General features: G+C 41.9%; 1 protein-coding gene across 2 annotated transcripts in view; it reads left to right on the top strand.

Moving 5' to 3' along the window:
* The first annotated feature begins 2,879 nt into the window (after positions 1-2,879).
* Positions 2,880-26,804, top strand: part of CTTNBP2NL (CTTNBP2 N-terminal like) — a 50,659-nt gene continuing 26,734 nt past the window's right edge. The window contains exons 1-3 of one of the 2 annotated variants that reach the window (XM_072137604.1): positions 2,880-3,084; positions 6,525-6,722; positions 20,214-20,321. In XM_072137604.1, coding sequence (XP_071993705.1) covers positions 20,223-20,321 — 99 coding nt within the window. In that variant the 5' untranslated portion in view covers positions 2,880-3,084; positions 6,525-6,722; positions 20,214-20,222. The remainder of the gene's footprint in view (positions 3,085-6,524; positions 6,723-20,213; positions 20,322-26,804) is intronic. The other variant, XM_072137603.1, reaches the window with a different exon arrangement.

Genomic DNA, 26,804 nt, shown 5'->3' on the forward strand with positions numbered 1-26,804 from the left:
CACTGCCTCTTCCAACCTGTTCTGGTCGAGGACTCTCCTCCGTCTCAGAAGCACTGTGTTCACCCGGCCTCTCAACCCAGCTTGGGTCTGTCACCTCATCATCCTCCGATCCCTCAGTCTGCTCCCCCCTCGGACTTCCTGCCCTGACAACAACTTCCCCACTGTCTGACAACCGTGTCTCCTCATCGTCGGACACCTCTTTACACACTTCTTCCAGTACGTCAACAAGGTCATCATCACCCACAGACTGCGACTGGTGGAAAACCTGGGCATCGGAAAATTGCTCAGCAGCAACCGGACAAGTGGTTTGTGACTGTGGGAAGGGTCCAGAAAAAAGTTCCTCAGAGTATGCCGGTTCAAATGCCAAATTTTCATGGGAGGGGGCAGACTGGGGGGGAGGAGGCTGAGGTGCAGGAGCTGGAGGAGTGCCGATTTCGGTGACATGGGTGGACTGCGTGGAAGACTGACTGGTGGACAAATTGCTCGAAGCATTGTCGGCAATCCACGACATCACCTGTTCGCACTGTTCTGGCCTCAACAGTGCTCTACCACGAGTCCCAGTAACTTCAGACATGAACCTAGGGAGTGTAGCTCTGCGGCGTTCCCCTGCTCCCTCATCAGCAGGTGGTGTCTCACCCCACCCAGGACCACGGCCTCTGACCCCTGCAGTAGTTGGACGCCCACGTCCCCGCCCTCGTCCTCTACCCCTAGCCCTCGGGTTAAACATTTTGAAAATGAAAGCTATAACTTTAATTTTTTTTAAACTTTTTTTTGTGTTTTTTTGTGTTTTTTAGTTTTTTTTGTGTTTTTTAGTTTTTAAAACCAAACAATGCTATCCTATTGCTATGGCTATTTTCTAGCCAAGTATGAAAGCACACTGCTATGCCAGATGAGATGACGCTGAGTTATGAAAAAATAAACGTAAAATAAAAAGAAACTGCCAGACTGTGCCTAATTGAAATCCAACCCCTAATAAATTTTCCCACTTCGGTCTTTGCGATGGATATGTGCGTCACTAAGCGCTAAACACAGCGGTCGCAAGTCTCACTCCAAATTCCTCACAATTGGCTAGTAGATGCACTGCAGCAAGGACAGCCACCAGCAGATCAACCAGAAATAAAATATATATAACGCTATTGTAGGCGTAAGTAAGCCGTTTGGATTCTCCTATGGCTATTTTCTAGCCAAGTATGAAAGCACAATGCTATGCCAGATGAGATGACGCTGAGTTATGAAAAAACAAACGTAAAATAAAAAGTAAATGGCAGACTGTGCCTAATTGAAATCAAACCCCTAATAAATTTTCCCACTTTGGTGTTTGAGGTGGATATGTGTGTCACTAAGAGCTAAACACAACGGTAACAAGTCCCCCTGCAAATTCCTCACAATATGGTACTAGCTGCACTACTAGTGCCAGCAAGCCCAGCCACAAGCAAACAAAAAAAAAAAAAGTATAACGTTATTGTAGCCCTAAGAAGGGCTGTTGGGTTCTTGTAGAATCACTCCTGCCTAACACTATTCTAATAGAACACCCTAACGCTTTCCCTGACCAGCAGCAGCTCTCTCCCTAGCGGCATCCAGACACAGAATAATCCGAGCAGCGCGGGCAGCGGCTAGTCTATCCCAGGGTCACCTGATCTGGCCAGCCAACCACTGCTATCGACGTGTAAGGGTACCACGTCATGCTGGGTGGAGTGCAGAGTCTCCTGGCTTGTGATTGGCTCTGTTTCTGGCCGCCAAAAAGCAAAACGGCGGGAGCTGCCATTTTCTCGAGCGAGCAACGAGCAGTTTCGAGTACGCTAATGCTTGATCGAGCATCAAGCTCGGACGAGTATGTTCGCTCATCTCTAGTTACTATGATACTGATATGTCACAGATGTTACTGATGCATTGCCAGGGGGATTTACAGAGGCACACTCATGTCTTTCCCAGGGTGATTTACAGAGGCACACTCATGTCTTTCCCAGGGTGATTTACAGAGGCACACTCATATCTTTCCCAGGGTGATTTACAGAGGCACACTCGTGTCTTGGTCATGGTAATTTACAAGGACACACTCATGTCTTTGCCAGGGTGATTTACAGAGGCACACTCGTGTCTTGGTCATGGTAATTTACAAGGGCACACTCATGTCTTTGCCAGGGTAATTTACAGAGGCACACTCATGTCTTTGCCAGGGTAATTTACAGAGGCACACTCATGTCTTTGCCAGGGGGATTTAGAGAGGCACTTTCTGCTTGTTGCCAGTGGGTAGGGGCTACACTGGCACTATATGCACTCGTTCCCAGGGGGTAAGGGAAACACTGGCACTATATGCGCTATCGCTCGTTACCACGGGGTAGGGGCAACAATGGCGCTATATGTGCCATCCCTCGTTCCCAGGGGGTAGGGGCTACACTGGCGCTATATGCGCTATGTGCTCGTTGCCAGGGGGTGATATTAGTGAACCTTTCACGATACACTCGGGCCATTTGTTCGTTGCTTAGGGGTGGTGGGCGATAATACTTACCTCTCCGCCGCTCCACGTCTCCTGCGCTACAGTCTTCCGGCTGTAGATTGGGACACAGCGTGATCTCTCTGGGAGGAGAACAAGTGCCCCAGAATAGGATGCTAGAGCTACATGCAGGAATGTTCAGTTTGGGAAGTCTGGGGTGGTGAAAGGTCTTTAGGATCAGTTTTAGGGATTTCCTAATAAAATACAGATTGTGTGAATGGAGAACCACCTCCAGCATGTAAGTACACAGTGTGTACGTCTTCTGCCTGCTGGGGACTCCAGATGCAGTGGTGTAATGGGGAGGTGGGGGAGGGATTGGGGGCGGCAGAAGTTGAGCCTAAACTATTGTCTCCTCCAGTGTCAGTGCAGCTGGGGATGACAGAGGGAGAGCCAGGCGCAGGATGGATGTGGCCTCTCCCAGTCCTGTGTCACTGGCCCAATCACTTCGGGCGGCTGACGGGAGCCAATCCGGGTGCGGTTTACATGCAGGAGGCCGGAGCTCAGCCTTGTCCTGATTGTGTAGGGCTGGGAGGAGACCTGACCGGGAGCTCGGCTCACTGCGCCCTGCACTACAACAAAGGAGGAGAAGTGTGAGTACAGACCCGGATTACTTGTGCTCCATGGGGGGAGGATGGAGGGACAGCTGCCCGGCTGAGGGGATGCTCTGCCCATGGCTAGTGCTGCCTGCCAGGGGATATACACCGCTCATACTGCAGCTATATGCATCCCATACAGGGTACCTAATGTGTGCCAGGGTATATACTGCAGCTGTGTATATCTCATACAGGGTACACTCTCTATGCCTGGGTGTATACTTCAGCTGTATGCATCCTATACAGGGTACCTAATGTTTGCCAGGGTATATACTGCAGCTCTATGCATCATATACAGAGTACATTATCTGTGCCAGTGTGTATACTGCAGCTGTATGTATCTTATACAGGGTACACTATCTGTGCTAGTGTGTATACTGCAGCTGTATGCATCCTATACAGGGTACACTCTCTATGCCAGGGTATATACTGCAGCTCTATGCATCCTATACAGGGTACACTATCTGTGCCAGGGTATATACTGCAGCTCTATGCATCCTATACAGGGTACACTATCTGTGCCAGGGTATATACTGCAGCTCTATGCATCCTATACAGGGTACACTATCTGTGCCAGGGTATATACTGCAGCTCTATGCATCCTATACAGGGTACACTATCTGTGCCAGGGTATATACTGCAGCTCTATGCATTACCATACAGGGTACACTCTCTGTGCCAGGGTGTATACTGCAGCTGTATATATCCTATACATGGTACACTATCTGTGCCAGGGTATATACTGCAGCTGTATGCATCCCATACAGGGTACACTCTCTATGCCAGGGTGTATACTGCAGCTGTATGCATTCCATACAGGGTACACTATCTGTGCCAGGGTGTATACTGCAGCTGTATGTATCTTATACAGGGTACACTCTCTATACCAGGGTGTATACTGCAGCTGTATGTATCCTATACAGGGCTCACTATCCGTGCCAGGGTGTATATAACAGCTGTATGAATCCTATACAGGGTACACTCTCTGTGCCAGGGTGTATATAACAGCTGTATGCATTCTATACAGGGTACCCTCTCTATGCCAGGGTATATACTGCAGCTGTATATATCTCATACAGGGTACACTCTCTATTCCAGGATATATACTGCAACTGTATGCATCCTATACTATCCATGCCAGGGTATATACTGCAGCTGTATGCTTCCTCTACAGGGTACATTATCTTTGCCAGGATGTATACAACAGCTGTATGCATCCTATACAGCAGTGGTGTCGGACCAATGGATTGGGTGCAAGAGATGGCACTCTGAGCTCTCTCAGTGGGCACTCAGGCTGTTGCGTATGAGAATTGGTCTCCAAGATCGTGGCAGGTCCCTTCCAGTTAGCACGGATCCTCCCCGCTGCAGGGCAATACATCCACAAGAAACACTTCAGGATCCAGCTTTAGTTAAGGGTAAAACTGCCTTTATTTAATCCTTCATGGCATCCAATAGGTAAAATACAGGTGGAGCGGTCAGGCTTGTCAACGCGTTTCTAGCACGATAAAGTGCTCTTACTTAATTCAGGCTGTTGCCCCTGCACAGAATTCACCAGCCGGACTTAAAGAGGACCTTTCACCCTGAAATACGGCATTAGGAGCTGCTTACAAAGTAAGCGGCTTCTAGTGCTAAAGCAAACGTTTTACAATGTGAGCATTATCGGAAACTTCTGATAACGCTAACTAACACTGCTGCGCAGTACATTACTAACGCCGGACCGCTCTCAAAGCAGTTTGGCGTATTGATGAGGGGGGGTCCAAGGCGCTGCCTCTTCCCCGGACCGGCCCGCTCACTCCATAGGCCGGTGGTGACTGCCACCCATCATGCGGCTGTCACTGCCTCTAACCCCGCCCCCTCATGAATACGCCGCACCGCTTTGAGAGCAGTACGGAATTTGTAATGTACAGTGCAGCAGTGTTAGTTAGCGTTATCAGAGGTTTCCGATAATGCTAACATTGTAACACTGCTGCGTTTGCTTTAGTACTAGGAGCTGCTTACTTTAGGAGTGACAGGTCCTATGCAGGGTATTCAGTGTGGTATGCAGGAGGTCCCTGACTTAAAGGGGTTTTCCCCCCCAAAAAAAGTAGGGCCTGTCTACGGCATAGGGCCTAACTTGCTGATCAGTGGGGGATGCCAGTGCTGAGGCCCCCACAGATCACGAAAACAAGGGGTCCGTCAGATGACCCCCCCCCTGCCCGCTGTGACCTCTGGTGAAGCTCTCTGGATGCTTTGCCTTTGGTCCCAGGCTGCAAAGATCAGCTGTAAGGTGTCTAATACATTTTTATTGATAATTCTTGTTCCCATGACCGCACCAAATTTTCTTTAATTATTTTCACAGGGAAAATAAAAAATGTGTCCAGAGTTACATTTATAAAATATACCAGTTACCACTTGCATACAAATTCAACCTAAAGAACCTATCTTGTACGTAATTTGGGGACCACCTGTATACTGCAGCTGGATGCAACCTATACAGGTTGCAGTGTAACCACTGACCCGTCTGGTATTGCAGTTGGAGATCCCTCCATGTTAGGGCTCATGTGCTGACGCTGTGCCAGCGTGGTCAGTGGTGACAGTGCTACAAGAGCAGAATGCTATCCCTATTTACTGGAGGAGGTTATGCCACTAGCTGAATTCTGTATGGGGTTAATATGTTATTTTCAAGTGGCTTTATATCTCATCAACATACTAGGACAGTGATGGCTAACCTATGGCACTGGTGCCAGAGGTGGCACTCAGAGCCCTTTTTGTGGGCACTCAGGCCATCACTAGAGATGACTCCAGGTATCTTCCTGCAGTCCCAGAGAGCCCTGGACTTACTGTGCACAGAGCTATTTTAAAGTGACAGCTCTACCTGGGACTATTTTCTGCTTTATTGGTGTCCTGTGCTGGTATCAATGAAAACTGTGACAGAGAAGGGAGTATAAATCACAAATTAAATTTCTGTGTTGGCACTTTGCGATAAATAAGTGGGACTTTGTTGTAGTTTGGGCACTCGGCCTCTAAAAGGTTTGCCATCACTGTACTAGGAATATAGGAGACCCAGGAACCGGGAAGAACTGTGGCAACTGCTCGGCATACCCATAACAAATGTGTAACACTGCTGCTATTGAGAGCTGGATAATTACTGAACGTGTGGACCCGGTAGTGCCATACTCGGTATCTGTGTCAGGGTGTGTGCTGGTATCTATTATGTTTTGAATTAGTGTGACCACATTATTGGTGTTATTATGCCATCTTTAGTTATAGATTCATTGAAAATATTGGGTAGAGTGGTATGTTTACCTTAAGCCACTTTGCCACTGAGTTTGATACATCTGCAGGTATCTGTAATGTTAAAATTTGTATGCTAAGTATTTCTGATAAAGGAGGAGAATTATGAACATCAAGCTCTGTCTTTTTTTAAGTTTTTTTTTTTTTTTTTTTTTTTTTTTTAGATCTATCCTTGCTCCACTACTAACTCCTTACGATCTTGCTAAACATTGTACAGCAGACACAAGCTGTGTTCACTAGCCTAGAGTTTTTCCCTAGCAGACAATTACACTGGTCCATCTTCCATCCGTTGGCAATGTAAATCGGTGCTGTTTAGCCACTTGTCATTTTCTGGGATCTGGATATTTGTCATCTATTCAGAGGTATGGCAGTTTGTTCCCATTCTCTTCAATGAGACTGAAGTTAACCAGGCCATGTAACTAGGATGGGGCGTCACAAGTTTGGATATAGAAAACCCCCAATTTAATTATTTGACTCTATTAAAGGCAGTACCTGGTTTACATACAAGATAGGTTCCATAGGTGGTTCTTAAGTTGAATTTGTATGTAATATATTGGTATGTATATTTTATGATTGTAGCTCCAGACAACATTTTATTTGCCCCAGAGACAATTGGAGTTTAAAATTTGTGCTGTTATGGGACCAAGGATTATCTATAAAACTTCATTACAGACACCTTACAGCTGATCATTGCAGTCTGGGACTATAGTAAACCATTCAGAGAACTTCACCAGAAGTCACATTGGGCAGAGGGGCCCATCTTTAATTAGGGGTCGTCTGTAATTCTGGTGTTCTTAAGTAGGGGACCGTCTGAATATACTTTGTTACTCTTCAGACTAGCACCCTTATACTACTGCTGTGTGTCCAGCAATTGATGACTTTCCTGCTATATAACATAATACCTAACATTTTCCAGACAAGCAGTAAATTAGAGTAAAGCCGTTCTATTAATATTCCTGAATAATAATTTCCATTAGTTGCGTCTCTGCTGCCATCTGCACGTGTTTACTAAGGGTTCATATGGTTCAGAGACCTGGTTTCCTTCCCTTGAAAAAGAAATCTAAAGGAGTCTTGTGTTTTACGGTTATTACTTTTGAGCTGTTCCACCTCAACTTATGATATACTATGCATCATGGTCATTGGTTTACGAAGCCCTTGTAATATAGACCTGGCACAGACCATCCATTAAGTGCACGTCATCCTTCCATTAGTATAGACACCTGGCTTTTATGCAGCCAGATAAAACGGTCTTTCGTGTTATCTAGGAAATGCTGCAGTTTCCAGGTGCCTGTGGTCTATCCCGTTTCTGAAACCTCTTCATTATAGGTGTTTCTTAGATTTTGAGGTGTTCATGTAACGCGCTTCATAGCTGATGTGACGTGTATGACGCCATGCTTCTTACCAGCTCTCCTATCCCAAAGGTAGTTCCACTTTACCCACCTGTACTGCAAGTTGTAGGTTTACAGGAGGCTCCTGTCACACCAGGCTTATTGAAGAGATGATCTCACGACTTATATCGATGGAAACAGTATATTCTGAGTCATCCTCTATTTATAGTGCTCTGAACCCAACGCTTCTACCTGTGAGTGACAGGCAGAAAACAGCATGTTCCAGTCCTGTTCTTCCCAGATGAATATTTCCAGCATACCTCTTCTCATGTACCATCTGGTCGCTTGCCTCTATTATATAACGTATAAAAGAAATTAAAGTTTCTCTAGCTCCTTTTTATGATCTGCTTTTAGTTCCTGGTTGTAATATTATGGGGGCTGCCATCTTGCCTCAGCTCTAGGAACAGCATTTAGCGATGTGCTTTACTGCAACTGCGTGGTCATAGAGGCAGCAGTCTAGAGACAACTAATTGAAGACTATGGGGAGTTTTCTTTGTGCAGAATTGAGAGGTGGGTGTTGTTCTATAAAAAGCAAAAAAATACTATACCTGCCTCTCTCCTCACCTCCAGTACAGCATGGCACCTCCTGCGACTGTCTGAGGGTGCATTCACAGTGCTGTTCTGGGGATGTATATACGGCCACAAACTTGCACCTGTATATATGTCTCCACTGATGGATATAGGCACCCAGCGGTGGTACGGTGCCGCACACGTATGGCACAGTACCTCACACGGGGAAAAGATAGAGCATGCACCTGCTGTACATACGGTAGTGTGAATGTAGCCTGACTCTGTGGGTATATAATGGTGATGTGGTTGTGGTGGTCATGTGCAATCAACATAAGGCTTCAGTGCTGCTGCCGACGTCATCTGCTTATGTATACCATCCCAGACCGGTCTAGAGTGGAAGTGTCATGCTGAACTGGAAGGTAGGATAGAGGTAGCTATAACCTCTTTTGTTTTTTTAGAGCAGCCCCTCCCACTGCTTTTTAAAACATCCCAGAACACAATTCCAGACAATCCCTTTCACTACATTTCTTCTTCAACATACTTTTATCTTGACAATATTATCTTTTTCACAAGTGCAGGAAGTGTTGTCGTAAGGATACAGGAAGAGTAGCGTGTATATGAGAGACCATTCCCTACATTCTCTTTGCTGGAATTTGTTTTTCTGATTTTTAATGCAGATTTTCTGGCGCCTCTCCTGTATTCCCCTCATCTTGTATTAGACATAGATATTGATTTCTAGCCCAGAGGGCAAAAAAAAGCACATGTTTAGTGTAATTATTGGATTATACTAAATGAAACTTAATTCTTTTATGAGTCATTTCCCCTTAGGTTTTAATCTCTTTGGTTCCATTGGAAAAGTTGAATTCTTGAAGCTGCCCACACACATTAGATCAATGTTGGCTGCTCCTAGCCTTTTTTCATAATCTGATCAGTATGGGGTTCCCTCAGCTCTCCTCTTGACAACCCCACTGGGGATTATCCACAATGAAAAATAAGTAAATTTGTTGTCTGGTCACTTCATCAACAGTCCTGAAGGCAGTCGTTCATCTCCGGTATCCTGTGTGGGGCAATAAAAGTTTCCATGTTTCTTTGTATATAGGACCCCGAGTGCTTAATACTTCTACATTTGCTGTTTTCTTTCTCATTAATGATTTCTAGTGCTACTGAATTCATTGCCCTTATACAGAATGGCCGCTGTATCTCATTTTCAGGCAATTATGGACATTTGATTGAATCCGTATGGCACAGGTCTATATTTAGCCATGAATGGAGCTCAGCCTGTTTATTTTCCTCAAATTCCTCACTGACCCAGAGTCATAGGGCTAAAATTTCCATTATGTGTTCAGAGAGTGTTCAGAGAATAGACATCTTCTCACTAGAGAGATATGTTATATTGAATTCAGGTTTGTTGGAAAACTACCTATTCATTTCTCTTATATAATATTGGGGCCATATTTGTCATTAGATGCTTAGAGAACTTGCTATTTATATTAACCCACTCAAAAATACATTTTAAAAAACTATGATTAAAAATGGGCCATGTTAAAAAAATCAGTTGTTAAACTTGTATGCAACTCACCTTAGGTGAGTCCCGCATATTAAATTTTACTTGCGTTGTCCTGCCTCCTTTTTCCTGATTGACAAGTCTCACTGCTAGGGCATGCTTCTATGTGGAACATGAGAGAGCCGAGAGAGCCCTGTTACATAATAGGGCACTTTATGTCATGTGACCAGGTTGATGTCATCGAATTTATCCAGTTGCATTTGCAGATTTTCCCACATTTGTATGTATCTGATCACAACATTCTTCCATGGACTTCTACTTCTCTCCATGAAGGCGTGCTTTGATTTCATGTGATCAGATACATACATAGGGTAGAAGTTGCAAATGCAACTGGGTAAAGGATCTTAGATGACGTCACCCTGGTCACAGCAAACTGCTGTCAGGCAAACTAACCAAAACTAAATATATTTTCATACACTGCCATTAGAAAGCATTGCTTCTATCCCTACATCGTCCCTCCTACATGCCTGTAAACTTAAACTCAAACTATCAGGTCCTAAAGCTCTATGCATATGACCTGAGATGGGTCCAATGAGCCATTCTGGGCGGCACGGTGGCGGAGTGAGTAGCACTTCTGCCTTGCAGCACTGGGGTCCTGGGTTCGAATCCCACTCAGGTCAACATCTGCAAAGAGTTTGTTTGTTCTCTCCGTGTTTGCGTGGGTTTCCTCCGGGTACTCCGGTTTCCTCCCACACTCCAAAAACATACTGTTAGGCTGTTTAGATTGTGAGCCCCATGGGGACAGGGACCAATTTGACATGCTTGTGCAGTGCTGCGTAATCTGTGTGCGCTATATAAATAAAGAATTATTATTATATATTATTATTATCACATTCCGCAGTCCAGACATTCATAAATGTCCAGCCCCAGAGTAGCATACGCTGTCAATAGTACCCTGTATATAGTGTGTGTTTTTGTATATATAGATAGATCTCTCACTGGAATGGCTACAATCCTGGAAGATAAATGCATTTTTTTCAGTCCTGCCCATGAGCACGACCTGGATATGTGTTTTAGTGCACTAAACTTATTTAGCTCATATCCTAAGTTGTTTTGGCCTATTAAGGTGCCTTTTACAGAGGTGCATGAGGGTTTGTTATCCTCTGGACAATTGACAAAAAACACAGCTGTTTTCTTCCAAGCTTCGTTTTTACAACTTTCACTTTGTGGACCAAATGATGCCTCCCCTTCGTTCTTAGTTATAGAAATTCCACATGTGTAACATTTCAACATATCACCATATTCTGAAACCCAGAACTGGGTAAAGGTGCGGTCACATGATGCATTTTTAATTGCATTGTTTACCATGCGTTTGGCTGGTTTGAATCTGTTTAGCGTCATTTTTGGAAATTGTATATGAAGTAATTTGCCCCTCAACATATAATGTGACTCCTTTGAGCTTAATTGTACCGTATTCATCTTTTTAGATGATTTTTTTTGGTAAGTAAAGGGGCAATTTTTCAGCTTAAAATGGACAATGCTGAAAAGGAAATTTCATGTGCTTCCTGAGTGTTCTGTTAGTTTGCTGGTGAAAATGCTTATGACAGGTTCCCTTCAAGTTTTTCTGGGTGTAAAATGGACAAAGGCATATCCACTGCAAGTGTAGAGCCACTAAACACTTTTGGTGCCAGGGTGTTATGTACTCTTTACAGGAGCTATGACACCCTCCCTGACCTATGTGTACTTCAGAGCTTCTCCTCAACAGGTCGTGTAAATTTTTAGTTATTATCATCATCATCAGCAGCATTTCATTTCACATAACAGAAAATCCTAAGCGGAGAGGTCATGAAAATCCTGCATAGCCAGCGCTCGCTTCAGGTTTATCAGCAGAATTATAAAAAAATGTCTTGTCTGGGGGTTACTGCTATCCCTTACATGTGAGTCCGGTGTCGGGTAGTGTGGTGGACTCCTCTGTACTATGGTGTGGTCCATCATCCATGTTCCTGCAGTTGATACAGTATTCTGTAGCAGTATATTCCTCTGTCCATTTATAGTTTCTTCTTATAAAGGGGTCCATACACTTAGACAGCAATTCCCCGCTTTCCCTTATAAACTTGCATGCTTGGCTCTGGAGAATGTGCAATGGGGAGAAAGGAATAAGCTTTTGCCAGACTAATTCTTTTCAGAAGATTCTTGGGGGAGTCTGGATCCCCCTGTATACATAACATGGAGTGCTGCTCCTGCAGAAATGACTGGCTATACTAACATTCTTATGTGTCTAGGTTTATAGAGCAGATTTGTTAAGGAAATTTCATAGATCTTCTACATCTTCTTAAGAGTGGGCGACCTCTAATATACGATGTGTTTGTCCTGCTTAGTTAACTCTTTATGACCTGATAAAAGCCATTATCAGTTCAATGCATGTTAATAGCTCTGCAGAGTTATCAGTTACGCTTTTATTACCAGGCCATGGCCGTCCGACTTCCAGGATGTTCTCAGTTCCTGAGTACACAGTGGGTTTACTGTTGGCTGGATGGAGGAGGCTATCCAGGTGTTCAGTACATAAAGGGCTTCAGTTTCCCCTCGGAGGAGAGGTAGAGCACCATATCATTATCTGCCATTACGTCCTGTACACTTTTCCTTTCAGGGTTGAAAGGACGTATTCTAGCCGAACTATGTTTGTGTACTGTGGGATGGGGCTTTTTTGTGGCAGCCATGATTTGTGCACAGAAAAGAAGTTTTGCTGAAGTGTTACTGTGGATGGTGCATGTTTTATAGAAATGTTTTTTTAAAAAAATATCTGTTCTTGTAGCAATAATGATACCATAATTTTTATTTTTTTTTGGTTTGAAACTTTTTGACTCCATATTTTATACAAGTTAATTAGAGCAGTGGCTCCATAATGTAATGTTGATTTGTAGGGGAGCCTGGAGAAAAGACAGTGGTATCTGCTGCAAATTTTGATCAATCACATCTGTTTTACTGTAACTGGGTAGGAGGATGTGGGTTTCCATTGCGATGTGCTTCAGGAATATTATCCACTTGTTCAAAATATGCACCACTTGTCAATTTCTGCATATAAAATCTGCATTGTGCATATAATATTTACAACCTGCCATTGAAGTGGATGTTGCTGTACTCTCCTTTAGCTTACATGCACACAAGTGTTGTTTTCTGTCAGTTTTTTTAAACTGATGCCACTGGCGCTTTCATTTCAGTGGGCCCATGTGTTTTTTCCGCGAGGAGGTGGACCTGGTCCTATATATTTTTGTGTTCGTTGCTCGACCTTTCATAGAAGTCTATGGAAACTTGAAAAATACAGATGCCACAAACAAAACGACCGCAACCATCATAGCTGTTTAGGGCTCTTTCAGAACAGAAACCATGACACTATTGTGAACAATGGAACATTTTAATAATTTTGTTAGGAGCTGGTAATAATGTTCATGTCTCCCTGCTGGATGTCAGATGACTACTGACTTGTAGCAATTTTCATTTGGCGTCCATGAAAGCAGTTGTGTGCATATTTGTGGTTATCCTACATGGATTATTAATAATCTGTTAAGTAAATCCGGCCAGAAAATGAATTCTCAAGGAAGATTCTTGTTATGGTTTTAATTATATGGCACTTTCTCACTTGTTAGCGAGAAGGGAATCCAAGTGTTTTCTTCTATTGTGCATAGCTGTGATATAACCCTGCAGAGAAGACTATGCAAATATCCATTGCTTCCTTGGGAATACAGAGATAACCCAAGGAAGATAAAGAAGTAATCTTCCCATGAACAGGTCTCAGGTGGCAGATGGTGTAAATGCAGCTAATTTTGTCACCCATATGACCACCCATTAACATTGTTGTACCCCAGAGAGCTGCCTGCATATCTTTTCTGTATATTGTCGTGTGTGTGGATGTATATGGCTGCTTGTATTGTTCCAGGAGCCCATACACTTGAGTACAGAGCCCATTTACCTTTTGTGCCTATGAGACCTGCAGTTGTAACTGATTAAACATTAAACCTTTCAGAGCTGGATGGGGTCAGGAATGTAGCCACATTCATTCTGTAGCCTCCGGCTTTAGACTCCATTTATAAAAGACCTTGGTGTTTTGTGCGCCTGCAGCAAGCAAAGTCTAAAAAGAAAAAAAAAAGTAAGCTGTGATGAAAATAAGAGGAAGCACCGATCAGAAGTTGCTGAGTGATGCGTGTATAAACTTGTGAGTTTATTCCGTTTTTTTTACTTTCAAGATTAAATGTAAGAAACCTTTTTTGATCAGCTTCCTTCATGCTTTTGTATTGCTTTTATTAGGAATTTTGTGGCTTATTATAAAGAGAGAGAACATTTAAAGAAAGAAAATCATAGCACATGCTGCATTTTTGGAAAAAAAAACCCCTAATAAAATAAACTTTTAATGGCCCATACTTAAACTGTAAGGCTGCAATGTATCTAACTATATGCATATACTATATGCTTTCAGTGCTTTCAGCCTAAAGATGGAGAATGAATGAATATCGACAGCAGGCTGGACTTCTGGACAGATACATCACTGAGAGAACACCAACGGTGTATGTTTAGTGGAGGCAGGGGATGGATGCTACACAGTGGGGCACATGCATCATAGTTTTTTGGCTGCCACCTTTTCAAGTTTCCTGAAGTTGGCCTAATCATTGCAATGTGTCTTAAAGGGGTTTTCCCATCAAGGCATTTACATTTAATTAAATTCATTTTCCATATGTAAACATTTCTTCAATTGGATGCTAATAATAAAAATGTTCCTGTGTGAAGATAATTTCTCTTAAATGTAGTCATGTTGTCCCTTAGAAATGAGATGGCTTCCTCGGATACGACCACCTCACATTCTGGCAGCAGTGGCCAGACATACGCTATAGAGCCCTGCCTGACCACATGCATTCAGTGATCATTACCACAAGACGGCTGCAGGACATGTAGTAACTCCCAGACATATCATGTACAAAAACAATTTGTTTCTTTGTGCAATCTCTCCAGTAGAGGTGGCCGTATCCAAGGAATCTCGTTTCTAAGGGACCATATGACTACATTTATGAGAAATTATCTTCACACAGGAACCATTTTTTTAAATAACATCTAATTGAAGAATTGTTTATATATGGCAGATTAATGAAACTGAATGTGAGTGCCCAGACGAGAATACCCTTTTAAGTTTTTTCCTTTTGTGATAATAGTCTGTTTAGTCTCACTTTTGCGACTTTTTGTGGTGTACAACTTTTCATTCCCAATTAGCTCTCAGAAGTCTTGCATTCTCTGTATTGGGACTTATTTGGGACAATTTCAGAGCCCGAAAATCTCAAAAGTTGAACAAATATCTGGGCTACAAAGATAAATCCTGAAAACTGCATTAAATCCTTGAGGCCGCTAACTTTGGGACGCTGCTTGATTCTGCGCCTGAAAAGTCTCACAAAAAGTTGCACAAAAGAAGAAAAAGAAAGCAAAAAGAGTGAAGCATGTGCCCCAGTGCCTTCTGTTCCCCATTAAATTTTCTTTACACCAGAAGCCCTCTGTCTAATGACTGTGAATATCTTAGACTTTACAGTTTAAGTTGTTACTTTACTAACATGTCTGCAGTCCTTTAGTAGGGTTCCTTGCCTGCTTTCGGTTCATCACAGTTGGAGTACAGTTTGTCCATAAAGCAGTCCCTGACTCTAATAAATGTGTGTTCGTTTTTATCTGCACCAATTGTGATGTGTTTTCTGTGTCTGAATCTCCATTACAGGATTTGACCAGGACAGGTTATCATTTTATAAATCTCTTCTTGCTGTCCTTGGATACCATAATAAAGTATATATTCAATTGATATATGTCCTCCTATTACATTGTATGGAGGTTGTATATTACATTGTATGGAGGTTAGTTGAAGTTTTTAGGGTTGCTTCACACATATGAATTAATATGTGCTGCAAAATTTTTCATGTCAATTTTCATACTACGGCATTTTATATGGATTTTCATTGGATCAATAACTGATCTTGAATGAACTCCAAATCTACTTGAATTACGCATGGCGAATCTTGTGCAGACTTTCTGTACAGTGTTTGATATAGATCTTGATGTGGATTTTTATAGGTGTGTACATGTTTGTTTATTTATTTATTTAATGCAGTCCTCCAGCCACCTCACTATTTTCTGTTAGTTGTATACAACCCCTTTAATGCATTTAAAAAATTAAAACCTTGGGTGTACAGAGCTGTGTCATTTTTGCGGGATGAGTTGTCGTTTTCATTGCTACCATTTTGGGGACCATATGACTTTTTGATCACTTTTTATTCTAATTTTTGTTTGTTACGAAATAGCAAACAAGTAGCAATTCAGATTTTTGGGTTCTATTAGCCATTGCGGGACACTGGCGAGAATAACCGTTTTTATATTTTGATAGATCGGGACTTTTGGGATGCAGTGATACCTTACATGTTTATGATTTTATTTGTTTATTTTTATATTTCTTCTAGGGAAAAGGGGATGATTTGTCTTTTAACTTTTTTTTATTTTAAAAAGGTTTTTGTTTAATATTTTTTTTAAATTTAACTACCATTTTAGATTCCATTGGGTGTTTGAACACAAGGGGGTCTGATCACTTATGCAGTATATTGCATGAGTATACTTCCGGTAGGCTGTGCTGATGAGTGATAATTGGCAGCCTTCTGAACCTCCCAGAGGCTCCAAGCTGTCATGGCAACCAGTCGGCAACCCTTGATGATGTTATGGGGATCACAATCCTGTGAATCTGCTGTTTATATGCAATGGTTTGCTTTGACCACGGCATCTAACAGGGTGACTGCCACAACTGTTGCCAACAACGATCACAGTATTTAGCAGCAGGTGTCTGCTGCATTATACAGCAGATGCCTGCCTTGTATAGTGAGGCTCAGCCTTTGAAAGTTCTTTGTATAGCTTTAACCTTTGAGGATGTACATGTACTATGGGCTGTCCTAAAAGGGTTAAAGTATATTACTGAGTTTATCCATCACCTTCACTATTTAAATGTGGTTCCAAGGTTTAGTTATACTTTTATCTAAAGCTGCCTTTTCAATGAATTGATCTTGGTAGGTGCTCAAGAGCTATAGCACACACCTATAACATACTTGATGCTCACAAAAAGTTTATTTTGAAAGAGTCCTTTAAGGTTTACAAAGTGCTTGAGATATGTACAATGGTTGTCGCTGTTCTGTCTGGATTTGTTGTAAAAGTGCTGATCCTTTATTTTCCCTTTCCTGTTGCATCATTTCTTTTAGTGTAACTGAACTCTTCAAGAATTTGGGATTCTTATGAACAATTTCCAATTATATAATGTTTTTCTAACCTTTATTGTTGGGTTGTACAAACATCACTTGGCAAGGTTATTGACTGAACAGCGCAATTCCGGTAAACTCCATTGCTGTATTTGTTATAGTGACCTGTGCCCTAGATGTTATACACAACTTTCTAGTTGTTTGGGTAATTTCTAAGTGTATTGAGCACAGCTCATATTGCTTTATCTGAGGATTGTGACGTTTAAAGCCTTTTTATTGGAGAAATGAATGGTGAAGGTGATATAAGTCACAACTGCAGGTGTAATGTCAGAATGCTTCCCTGAGATTGAGGAGAAATATACAGTGGCTTCCTCTATAGCAGTGATGGTGAACCTTTTAGGGACTGGGTGCCAAAACTACGAGCAAAAGCCACATATTTTTCACAAAGTGCCAAATGCCAATTTAAATTAACTCACAGGTTCCAAACATATTGGCGTCCTGAGGACACCAATACAGTAGAAAGAAGGAGAAATTTGGATTATTGTTGTAGTTTCCCTCTAAGATCCCCTTAACAGGATGAATCACTGGTCCGGAGAAGGGACTACAATGATAATCCAGCTCTGTCCACAACTCCTGAGTCCTGAATGGTGACCTTTGTGCTGGGTGATGGTCTGGGTGCCCACAGAAATGTCTCTGAGTGCCACCTCTGGCACCCGTGCTGTAGGTTCGCCACCACTGCTCTATAGTATACCAGAGAGCCATTCAAGGAACATGATAATGAGAGACATATCTGTCTCACAAATTTTATTTGCTGTACAAATGCACAGCTCCCAGATCCAATGGAATAATCCCAGGTTTTGAGTTCTGCTCCGCTGTCTTGCTAGGGAAGAGGTATATGCTGGGACGTCAACTCTGTCTGCATTTTCCAGGCGCCGAAAGAGGGATTACAATCATCGGGAGCGGCTTGAGGATGAGCTGTTGGGGGGTGCAAAATAAGAGGGGGGAGCTTTTGGGGCATTCAAAATAAGAGGGAGTGCTGTTAAGGAAGCACATAACCAGTGGGGGAACCACTGGGAGGACGATAAGAGGAGGCTTTAATATGAACAGGAGCTGCGGGGAGATGAAGGGCACTAAGGGACAAAGTATACTTTTGTGTTGGTGCAGTTAGAGGTAGAGCAAAAGGTGTGGCTTAGGGTGAAAATTTCCACGGCGCGTATGGCACGCCGCATATTTTGTCCCTCTTCCTGCTATAAAAGTTGGAAGGTATGCAAATGTGCACTTAATGGGACCAAATGGTTGAAATAGGAAATATTTTAATTTCTCTACAATATAAGTCTTGAAAATGATTTGGTCTTTTGCTATATATTGCACTGTTTAATGTACATTGAGTCCATAAAGAGTCATTTAAAATGTCTAAAGGAAGATGTTTTTACAGTTCTGATTCCATCTGTAAATTGTGCCCTGATCTTGGACAAATGATACTGTCAATATATGTAAAACGGCAAGGTGGAGCTGCTACCCAAAGCTACTTTCTTTTTTTTTACGTGTGTGTGTGTAGATGTATATGTTACATTGTATTTACATTATTTGTGGAAATTTACCTTACAAACACACATCTAGCAATTTCTTCAGTGTTAAAACCACCAAACCCCGGCATTTGTCCCGTGACATAGAACCAGAACACAACATGGAAGTGTTTTGTATGTATTTGTGGCATACATTAGTAGGGAGTGAATCATGGTCTGTGTGTTACCTCACCCGTGTATGAGTAAGGTGACCTGTCTGGGTGTGGTGTGAGAGTTCTGCCTTACTGCTACAGACAGTGTTACAGTCATGTAGTAAATGGTGACTCGGGTTAATCTATCATCATTATCAAGTTCTCACTCTTCTCTTATGTGATAATTCATGATCACAACTATTATGGCTGCACTTTGGCTTTTCACTTTGATAAAATTTACAACAGAACAATATGGTTATGTTTAGATAGAAATACAATTTTGTACATCATTCTGTGTATTTGATCCTGTACTTGTGTCTGAAGTCATCCATACAGTATTAAGCTGTGTGGTCTCATGTGTGCCATGCTACTAAAGCAAAAATCCTCTGTATGTCTCCATATGTAAAGTGACACATGTGAAGGTACAGGAGAAGCATTGTGTATGTCTATCGGAATCTAAAACGAATAGTGATCTCTGTATTATTTTGTCTTTTCTTGTGTATGTGTGCGTTAAATCAGTTGAACGTTGTGGGATGTTGAATGACACATGGGCTCCCTGTCATGAATGGAGATAAGAGTCATTGGCTCAGTCTGATAACAAGTTCCTGTTTTAGGTCTCGTGCACATGACTGGATTACAGCTCTGTGTACATTCATACTTTTTTCTTCTTGTTTTTGCTAGTACTATGATAGATCCTCCCCATTACATTACTTTTATGAGATAATACCCCTTTGTTATGACAATAGAAAGGGGCACCTAGTGGTATCATAGAGGTTAAGGAATCACAAAAATGTACTGAAAAGTTGAAACTTGGGTGAAAACCCCATTTATTGTTTATTCAAAGCCGGCAATCTTCCTTGCTCTTGGCTTCGGGTATCATGTGAAAGTAGTAGCAGTTTTAATTTTAGTTACTTTTTTTGCATTGTGGACATGGTCAAAAACCTCAATTTACCAGAAGAAAAAAATTGGGGGAGATGAGGATTGGGCTGCTGATTATCAACTTGGTACAATCTTTTTTGGGGAGATAAGCCACTACCCCTGGTGTCTGACAGTAGGGTTTTCTTTTTCAGGACACATGCATGCTAACAAAACCAAAGAAAGGAAGCCAAACTTATTCCAAGCTGTATCGCTACAGCTCCCAAACAAAAAATTCAACACACAACTCAAACAAAGAGAGCTTTAAAGAGCCATCCATAAAAATGCATAATATATTTTATAAAAGTAGTAATGCAAATAATACAAAGTATATATCATGTGATGGGGAAGAAAGAAGGGGGGAAAACAAGTGGCCCCTGATGGAGCATGCATGCTAAGTTGAGCTGAGGGTGCTTGTGTATAAAAAGTCGCTATGTAATGTGCATGGCAAGCATGAGAGGAATTATTATGGGCTCTCTAATGTTATTTATCTACCATTGCATTCTATGTTACAGAATGTTTTATATGCACATTATGTAATTTGTACTTTCTTCCTTTAGGGCGACACAATGAATCTAGAAAAACTCAGCAAACCTGAATTGCTGACGCTACTGAGCATCTTAGAAGGAGAGCTAGAAGCCAGAGAGCTTGTGATCGAGGCAATAAAGGTAAGTTCTAGCTCATTGATCAAAAAATGTAAAGATGAAAAGCAACAAATATTGGATCTTTCTTGCAAGGGGCTTTATTCACTGACCTGTAAATCTAATTTTTGTCTCCCTGTTGTTTGCTATAGCCCAAGAATCGCCTTTGTCTTGATAAAAAGATAGTGATTCCAGTCCCTGTAAGGGTATACTCCAGTGTAATATTTTTGTGGCATATGATCTACGCTACATCCCTGTCCATCCAGTAGGCAGCGAACTACAAGACCGTCCCATGAAAATAATACAGAACAGGCTTTTGAAAGTTTCGGTACAAAGGGAGAATCTGGGTTGATGAGGAACACTTCAGACGAATAAACAGTTAGGAATAACTTTTGCTTATCAATCTGTCATGACTCTAGCTGGAAACCCCTTGTAGATGTGGTGGTATGACTGATTTATTTAATTTCTACAAGTTCATTAGAAATCAAGTTGTTTCCGGGTGTAGAGACCATAGATAAGTGGTGCAGAAATTTCTATCTGGTAAAAATGGATTGGTGACTGTTTCCCAGATTCCCTAGAATCATGTACATTCTGTACCTGGTACTGTATACCTATTTGGCTTTTGGAATAGCTGTATGTACTGTTGCTTTTCTTTTATGCAGTTTTGCAGTAACGGAGCAATAACAAAAGTTTTGCAGTAACGGAGCAATAACAAAAGTCGAATCTGTGTCAGCTCTGCCAAAATGCCATCTGAAGGACTTGACTGAGGGATTCAGTGCTGTTGGGTTGTAGAATGTCCAATGTCCAATAAATGCATTTCTTCTATTGGATCTCTTTTAGGAAATGGATTCTGCTTAGAATAGCCAAGCCTCTCTGGATAGATGGGGTTCCATTGCTTAACAAAAGGACTCAACATGTTCATTACTTCTGTCCACATTCGTAATTTGTTTAGGGAGGGTTTGGAGGACCATACACATAGCTGGTGCTGCCAACATGGAGGTTTAGCTCATCTTTGCATGAAAGTTTTTGGGGTAGTTACCGTTCTTGATGTATTTATTTTTGTACTATTCATACTCCTTACATTCCTCAGAGTGACACGGGTTGATGAACCTTCTTATTGCATTCCTTACGTCAGTCTTATTGCTGCTCCTTATTTGTGACACACGGCTGAGCTGGCCTTGATCTGTCATCTCGCTGTCTTTTTAAACCTACATATCCTATACACGCTGCCTGGAGTATTCTGCATGCCCTGTCCACCAAGGGTTAAATCTGGGACGCAGCTTTCGGCTGCACTGCATTTCCTCGTGCGATGACTAGAATTCCTGTGGTATTTTCATACATTTGAATCCTTTCCAGCACAATTATATATTTTCCTGCAGTGATATGTGTGGATGTGTATTCAAGCGCCACTGAAGTGTGGTAATAGATGGAGTTTCTGCCTGGATTAAGTGCACCTGCGACTTTAAGATAAGGCATAGCATCATTAATTTATTTATCTCCTAGAGAGACAACTATGCACATGTTCTGTGCACGCTATTCGCGGATTTGACTTCCCAATATGGGCCATTTACAGAAGTGCAGCCAAGCTGTGAGCTCTTTAGCAGGACTCTGGAAGGCTCGGGAGCCAAGATTAAACCTCTGAGCTGATTGAAATGCCTTAATAAGGGCTCGGAGGAGTAAATATTTAAATCCACTTGTTCGGAATAGACTTTATTTTTGTGCCATGCCATGATCGGCCACAGTGGTCCTAAGGTTTCAGAAAACTACTGGTTATTGGATACATTTCTTTCCTTTTGTTTAGACATTGAAGACTGATGTAATGTTTAGTCTATGAAAGTATTTCACATTACTGCATCATTTAGGTGTAGCAAGGTTGTTGTTTTTCTTTTCTTTTTGTAAACCGTGTGTGATTGGAGCTTCAGGATTATTTTCTTTCTGTAGGTTGCACTTGGCTTTGAGAGGTTGACTGCGCTAGGGCATAAAGATATAGAGACCCTCTTTTTCAGTACCCCTTTCTATGAGATGTTTTTTTTTTTTTGTTCCAGCAGACCCTTGAGTCCATATAATACTTGGTATTTACTTCCAATATAAATAACGGATGTGTAACTAAAGGTTCTATAAAGTCTATGGGAATAAGAAAGTGTAACCAAAACCCCTGCCTTAAAAGTCAACTAGGCCTTACTCTTCCCGTTGCTGATGAGACAACCCCTTTAAAGGGCATTAATAAGAAAATTTACTACGGTAAGTGCAATCCCCTAATGGGGTCACCAATATTGTATTTACCATAGCAAATGTCTGTGGGAGCCCCTGGTCACGTGACCTACCAGCAGCAGGATTCAGGAGTTCCTGCGGCGTTTCATGTCCTGTGGATTTCAACCGTATATGGGACATGAACCAAAATCCTGAAAGCAAGCTTCTACGGGTGGAAGAGAAAGTTTCCAGGGTAAGATCAATATGGGTGACCCTATTAGGTGACTGTGCTATAGCTTCAGCTAATGAACTATTGGCCAAACTGTCTTGTCAAATAGAAACATTTAGAAAAATGTCAAGTTGGTGAAGAACCTGGAAAAAGCTGGTTGTTCACAACACAAAAAGTGTTTCATGGATTTAATTGACAGAATACGTTAATGTGTTTGGACCTTGAAATGGCACCTTCTTCAAGTATGACAAATAAGGTTGTTCCTTCTCTGTAAGTAGTAACTCTGTGGGGCACATTTACTTACCCGGCCCATTCGCGATCCAGCGGTGCATTCTCTGCACAGGATTCGGGTCCGGCCGGGATTTATGAATGTAGTTCTTCCGCCGTCCACCAGGTGGCGCTGCTGCGCTGAAAGTCATCTCATCGCGCCGGAATGCACCACCTCGGACCAGGTGAAGGTAAGCGCTCCCCAAGCGACACTTTTTCGGTTTTTAAATGCGGCGGTTTTTCCGAATACGTCAGGTTTTCGTTCGGCCACGCCCCCCGATTTCCATCGCGCGCAAGCCGGCGCCGATGCGCCACAATCCGATCGCGTGCGCCACAATCCCGGGGCAATTCAGGTACAATCGGCGCAAATCGGAAATATTCGGGTAACACATCGGGAAAACGCGAATCGGGCCCTTAGTAAATGACCCCCCATGTGTTGTCTTGTTCTTTATGTTAATTTTCTGTCTTCAAAATTGTCACGTCTGCTGACCTGGGCAAGTATGCAATTTTTTTTTTTGGCGTACAAGCATCGGTATTTAAAGGGTAACAACCGCGATCAATGCCAGCCCTGATGGTGGGTGTTAGCAGTGGGATTGAGCGTTTGGGTTTGATCTATTCGCCACTACTACTAAAACACTGAAGGAATATCCTGCTTAATGTCAAATCTGCTTTTATCATCCTTCAGCTCCAAGGCATCACTACTGTATAACACCCAGCTTTCCACAATTCTTCTATTATCGATTGTTCTGATCCAAAGTCGGCAGGGGCAGCAGTCACGTGTATAGGATACACCACAATTAATAAGCATCTACCACCGTTTCTAAACTTGCACCACACCATTTGTTGAGTTTTTCTTGCACTGTCCCAAATGCTATTTACCTACTGTATTTTCCTCCCAGAAAAACCTTGTTTATTTGGGAGGTTCTTTCTTAAGTGCTTAACCCTTTCACGACCCGTGACGTAATAGCACGTCACGGGTCGGCCACGGGTGCATGGAGAGGGCTCACGCGCTGAGCCCTCTCCATAGCCGGTAAGTCTTTGCTGCATATTGCAGCAAAGGCTTACCGGTAACACCCGCGATCGGTGCTAGCACCGATCGCGGGTGTTTTCACCTCGATCGCCGCCGGCAATGCTGCCGGCGGCTTTAAAAGCATGGCGGCGCGTGGGCGCCGCCATCTTTTCGAGGATCGCCGCTCCCCGTGACGTCATCGGGGAGCGGCGATCCGTCGCCATGGTAACCTCGGGTCTCGCGAAGACCCGAGGCTACTTCTGGTTAACCCATGCATTACAATGTGCTATCAGCACATTGTAATGTATGAGGAGTAAAATCCCCATATACTGCCATACTGTAGTATGGCAGTATATGAAAGGATCGTGCAGACCCCCTAGGGTTAAAGTACCCTAGGGAGTCTGAAAAGTACTAAAAATAAAAATAAAAAAAAGTTAAAAAAAAAAAAATTATAATAAAAAACCCTAAAAACTCAAATCACCCCCCTTTCCCTAGAACTGATATAAATATAAATAAACAGTAAAAATCATAAACACATTAGGTATCGCCGCGTCCGAAAATGCCCGATCTATCAAAATATGATAACGGTTTTTCACTGCGTTTAATCCCGTAACGGAAAATCGCGCCCAAATTCGAAAATGGCACTTTTTTTGTCATTTAAAAAAATTAAAAAATTCTATAAAAAGTGATCACAAGGTCGTACAGTCCTAAAATTGATAACATTGTAAACGTCATCAAAATCCGCAAAAAACGACACCACCCACAGCTCAGTACACCAAAGTATAAAAAAGTTATTAGCGCCAGAAGATGGCAAAATCCCCCCAAAAATTTTTGTACAGGAGGTTTTAATTTTTTTAAATGTATGAAAACATTATAAAACCTATACAAATTTGGTATCCCCGTAATCGTACCGACCCAAAGAATAGAGTAGACATGTCATTTGAGGCGCACAGTGAAATCCGTAAGATCCAAGCCCACAAGAAGGCGGCACAAATGCGTTTTTTTACCAATTTCACTGCATTTGGAATTTTTTTCCCGCTTCCTAGTACACGGCATGGAATATTCAATACCATCTCTATGAAGTGCAATTTGTTACGCAGAAAATAAGCCGTCACACAGCTCTTTACATGGAAAAATAAAAAAGTTATGGATTTTTGATCATGGGGAGTAAAAAATGAAAATGAAAAAACAAAAAAGGGCCAGGTCCTGAAAGGGTTAATATGCAGTCTTTTATTGTAGTAATATTTCCTTTTAAGATTTATCTTCCCTTAGAAAAATTCACCAGCAGCTTAGAGATGATCATGGTGCTAAAATACGATTTTCCCAGCCTTTTTATTATTGGGAAGTTGGACTCGATCTTGTGCTGATGCTTGGAAATGCATCAGTCTGTGGATGTTTTTCTCAAATGGTTAGTGACTTCCTAGATGAGCTGGCGCTGCACCCTGGGGATAATTTTGGCGAGCTGTCCACTCTTGGGAAGTCTTCATTTGGCTCCCGTAGAGGTCTGATGAAGTCACTAAGCCTTAGAAATGTCTTCATAACCCTTTCCAGACTGGTACATTTCCATAACTTGTTTTATTACACATTTACATGGGCTGTGGGAGTTAGAGGATTTTGTTCCTGATTCATTTAAACTGTTCCTTGGAAAAGCTGCTTGTCGTGTAGGCCACAAAAGACAGTGCAGGGCTACTTAGCATTCTGATATGTTTATTAGAAAAATAAGGTGTTGCCAGAAATTCACCTGCTTTAACCAATTTTAGGAAAACACCATTATTACTTCCACTACATGATGTCATCTACACCTTTCTGCAAAGATTAGACACATTAGAAAAAGTGGTTCATTTTGTTTGGTATTTAGTCAGAACAAATATTGGCAACACATTCCCTTTAAGTAAACATTCATTAATATGCCAGGTACTTAAATATCAATTCATATGATTTTTACTAAGATATGGATTTTTATCTGAAACTTCTTTGGATCCATTTATTTAGTTTGGTCATATGATCTTGTAATCCTCTTTTTATGCATTCTACCAGGGTAGTCTTTTTAACTTTATAAAAGAACTGGTCCTGTGATGTCATTTCGTACATACGTTAAACTACCAAGAAAGCCATCGCAATACTATAGCATCAGATGTGATGCCCTGATTGACTGACTATTACTAGCCACATTGTAAACTAAGCGGCCAACTAGAAGTCTTGCGTAAACTGTTTTACAGTTTCTGCTAATAATTGATATTGTTTGTGCAATTCAAATTTTATAAAATTGTCCAACATACTTCTGTATCTGTTTTTCTAGATCTCTGCTTGCTGTGATTCAAGAGGAAGTTTAATTGCTTACTTCCTGTTAACAAAACCAGTCCATGATCATGTGATGTCACACAGTTGCATGGCTCGTAACACACAGCTCTGATTACTTTCTGAGGGCAGCGGAATATGATGGCACTATATAAAGATTTATTATAATTATGAAACGTATCAAATCATCAGAGACCACATTTTATCCAAAGTCATTCAACAGAAAGTTTACTTCCTGCTAGCAGAGATGTAAGAAACTAATAGGAACCCTGGTCCATGTGTCCTTGCTTTGGCAAACAACAACACACAGTCCATTATAGTGTCTTAGAAGCTCACAATAAAACCCTCAAACTGTGATAAAAACATTTTCTGTTACGTTTTTTTCATGACTCTTTGTAAAAGCCTGTATTGGGAATAGAGCTATACTCCTAGATTGTAAGCTCTAGTCAGAGCCTTCATTCCTGTTGTTTCATCTGAACATGGTATTGTTCTGTAATGTCTTATTTTGTCTGTGTAT

This window comes from Engystomops pustulosus, chromosome 2 (assembly GCF_040894005.1).
Source record: "Engystomops pustulosus chromosome 2, aEngPut4.maternal, whole genome shotgun sequence".
In the NCBI taxonomy this organism is placed as follows: domain Eukaryota; kingdom Metazoa; phylum Chordata; class Amphibia; order Anura; family Leptodactylidae; genus Engystomops; species Engystomops pustulosus.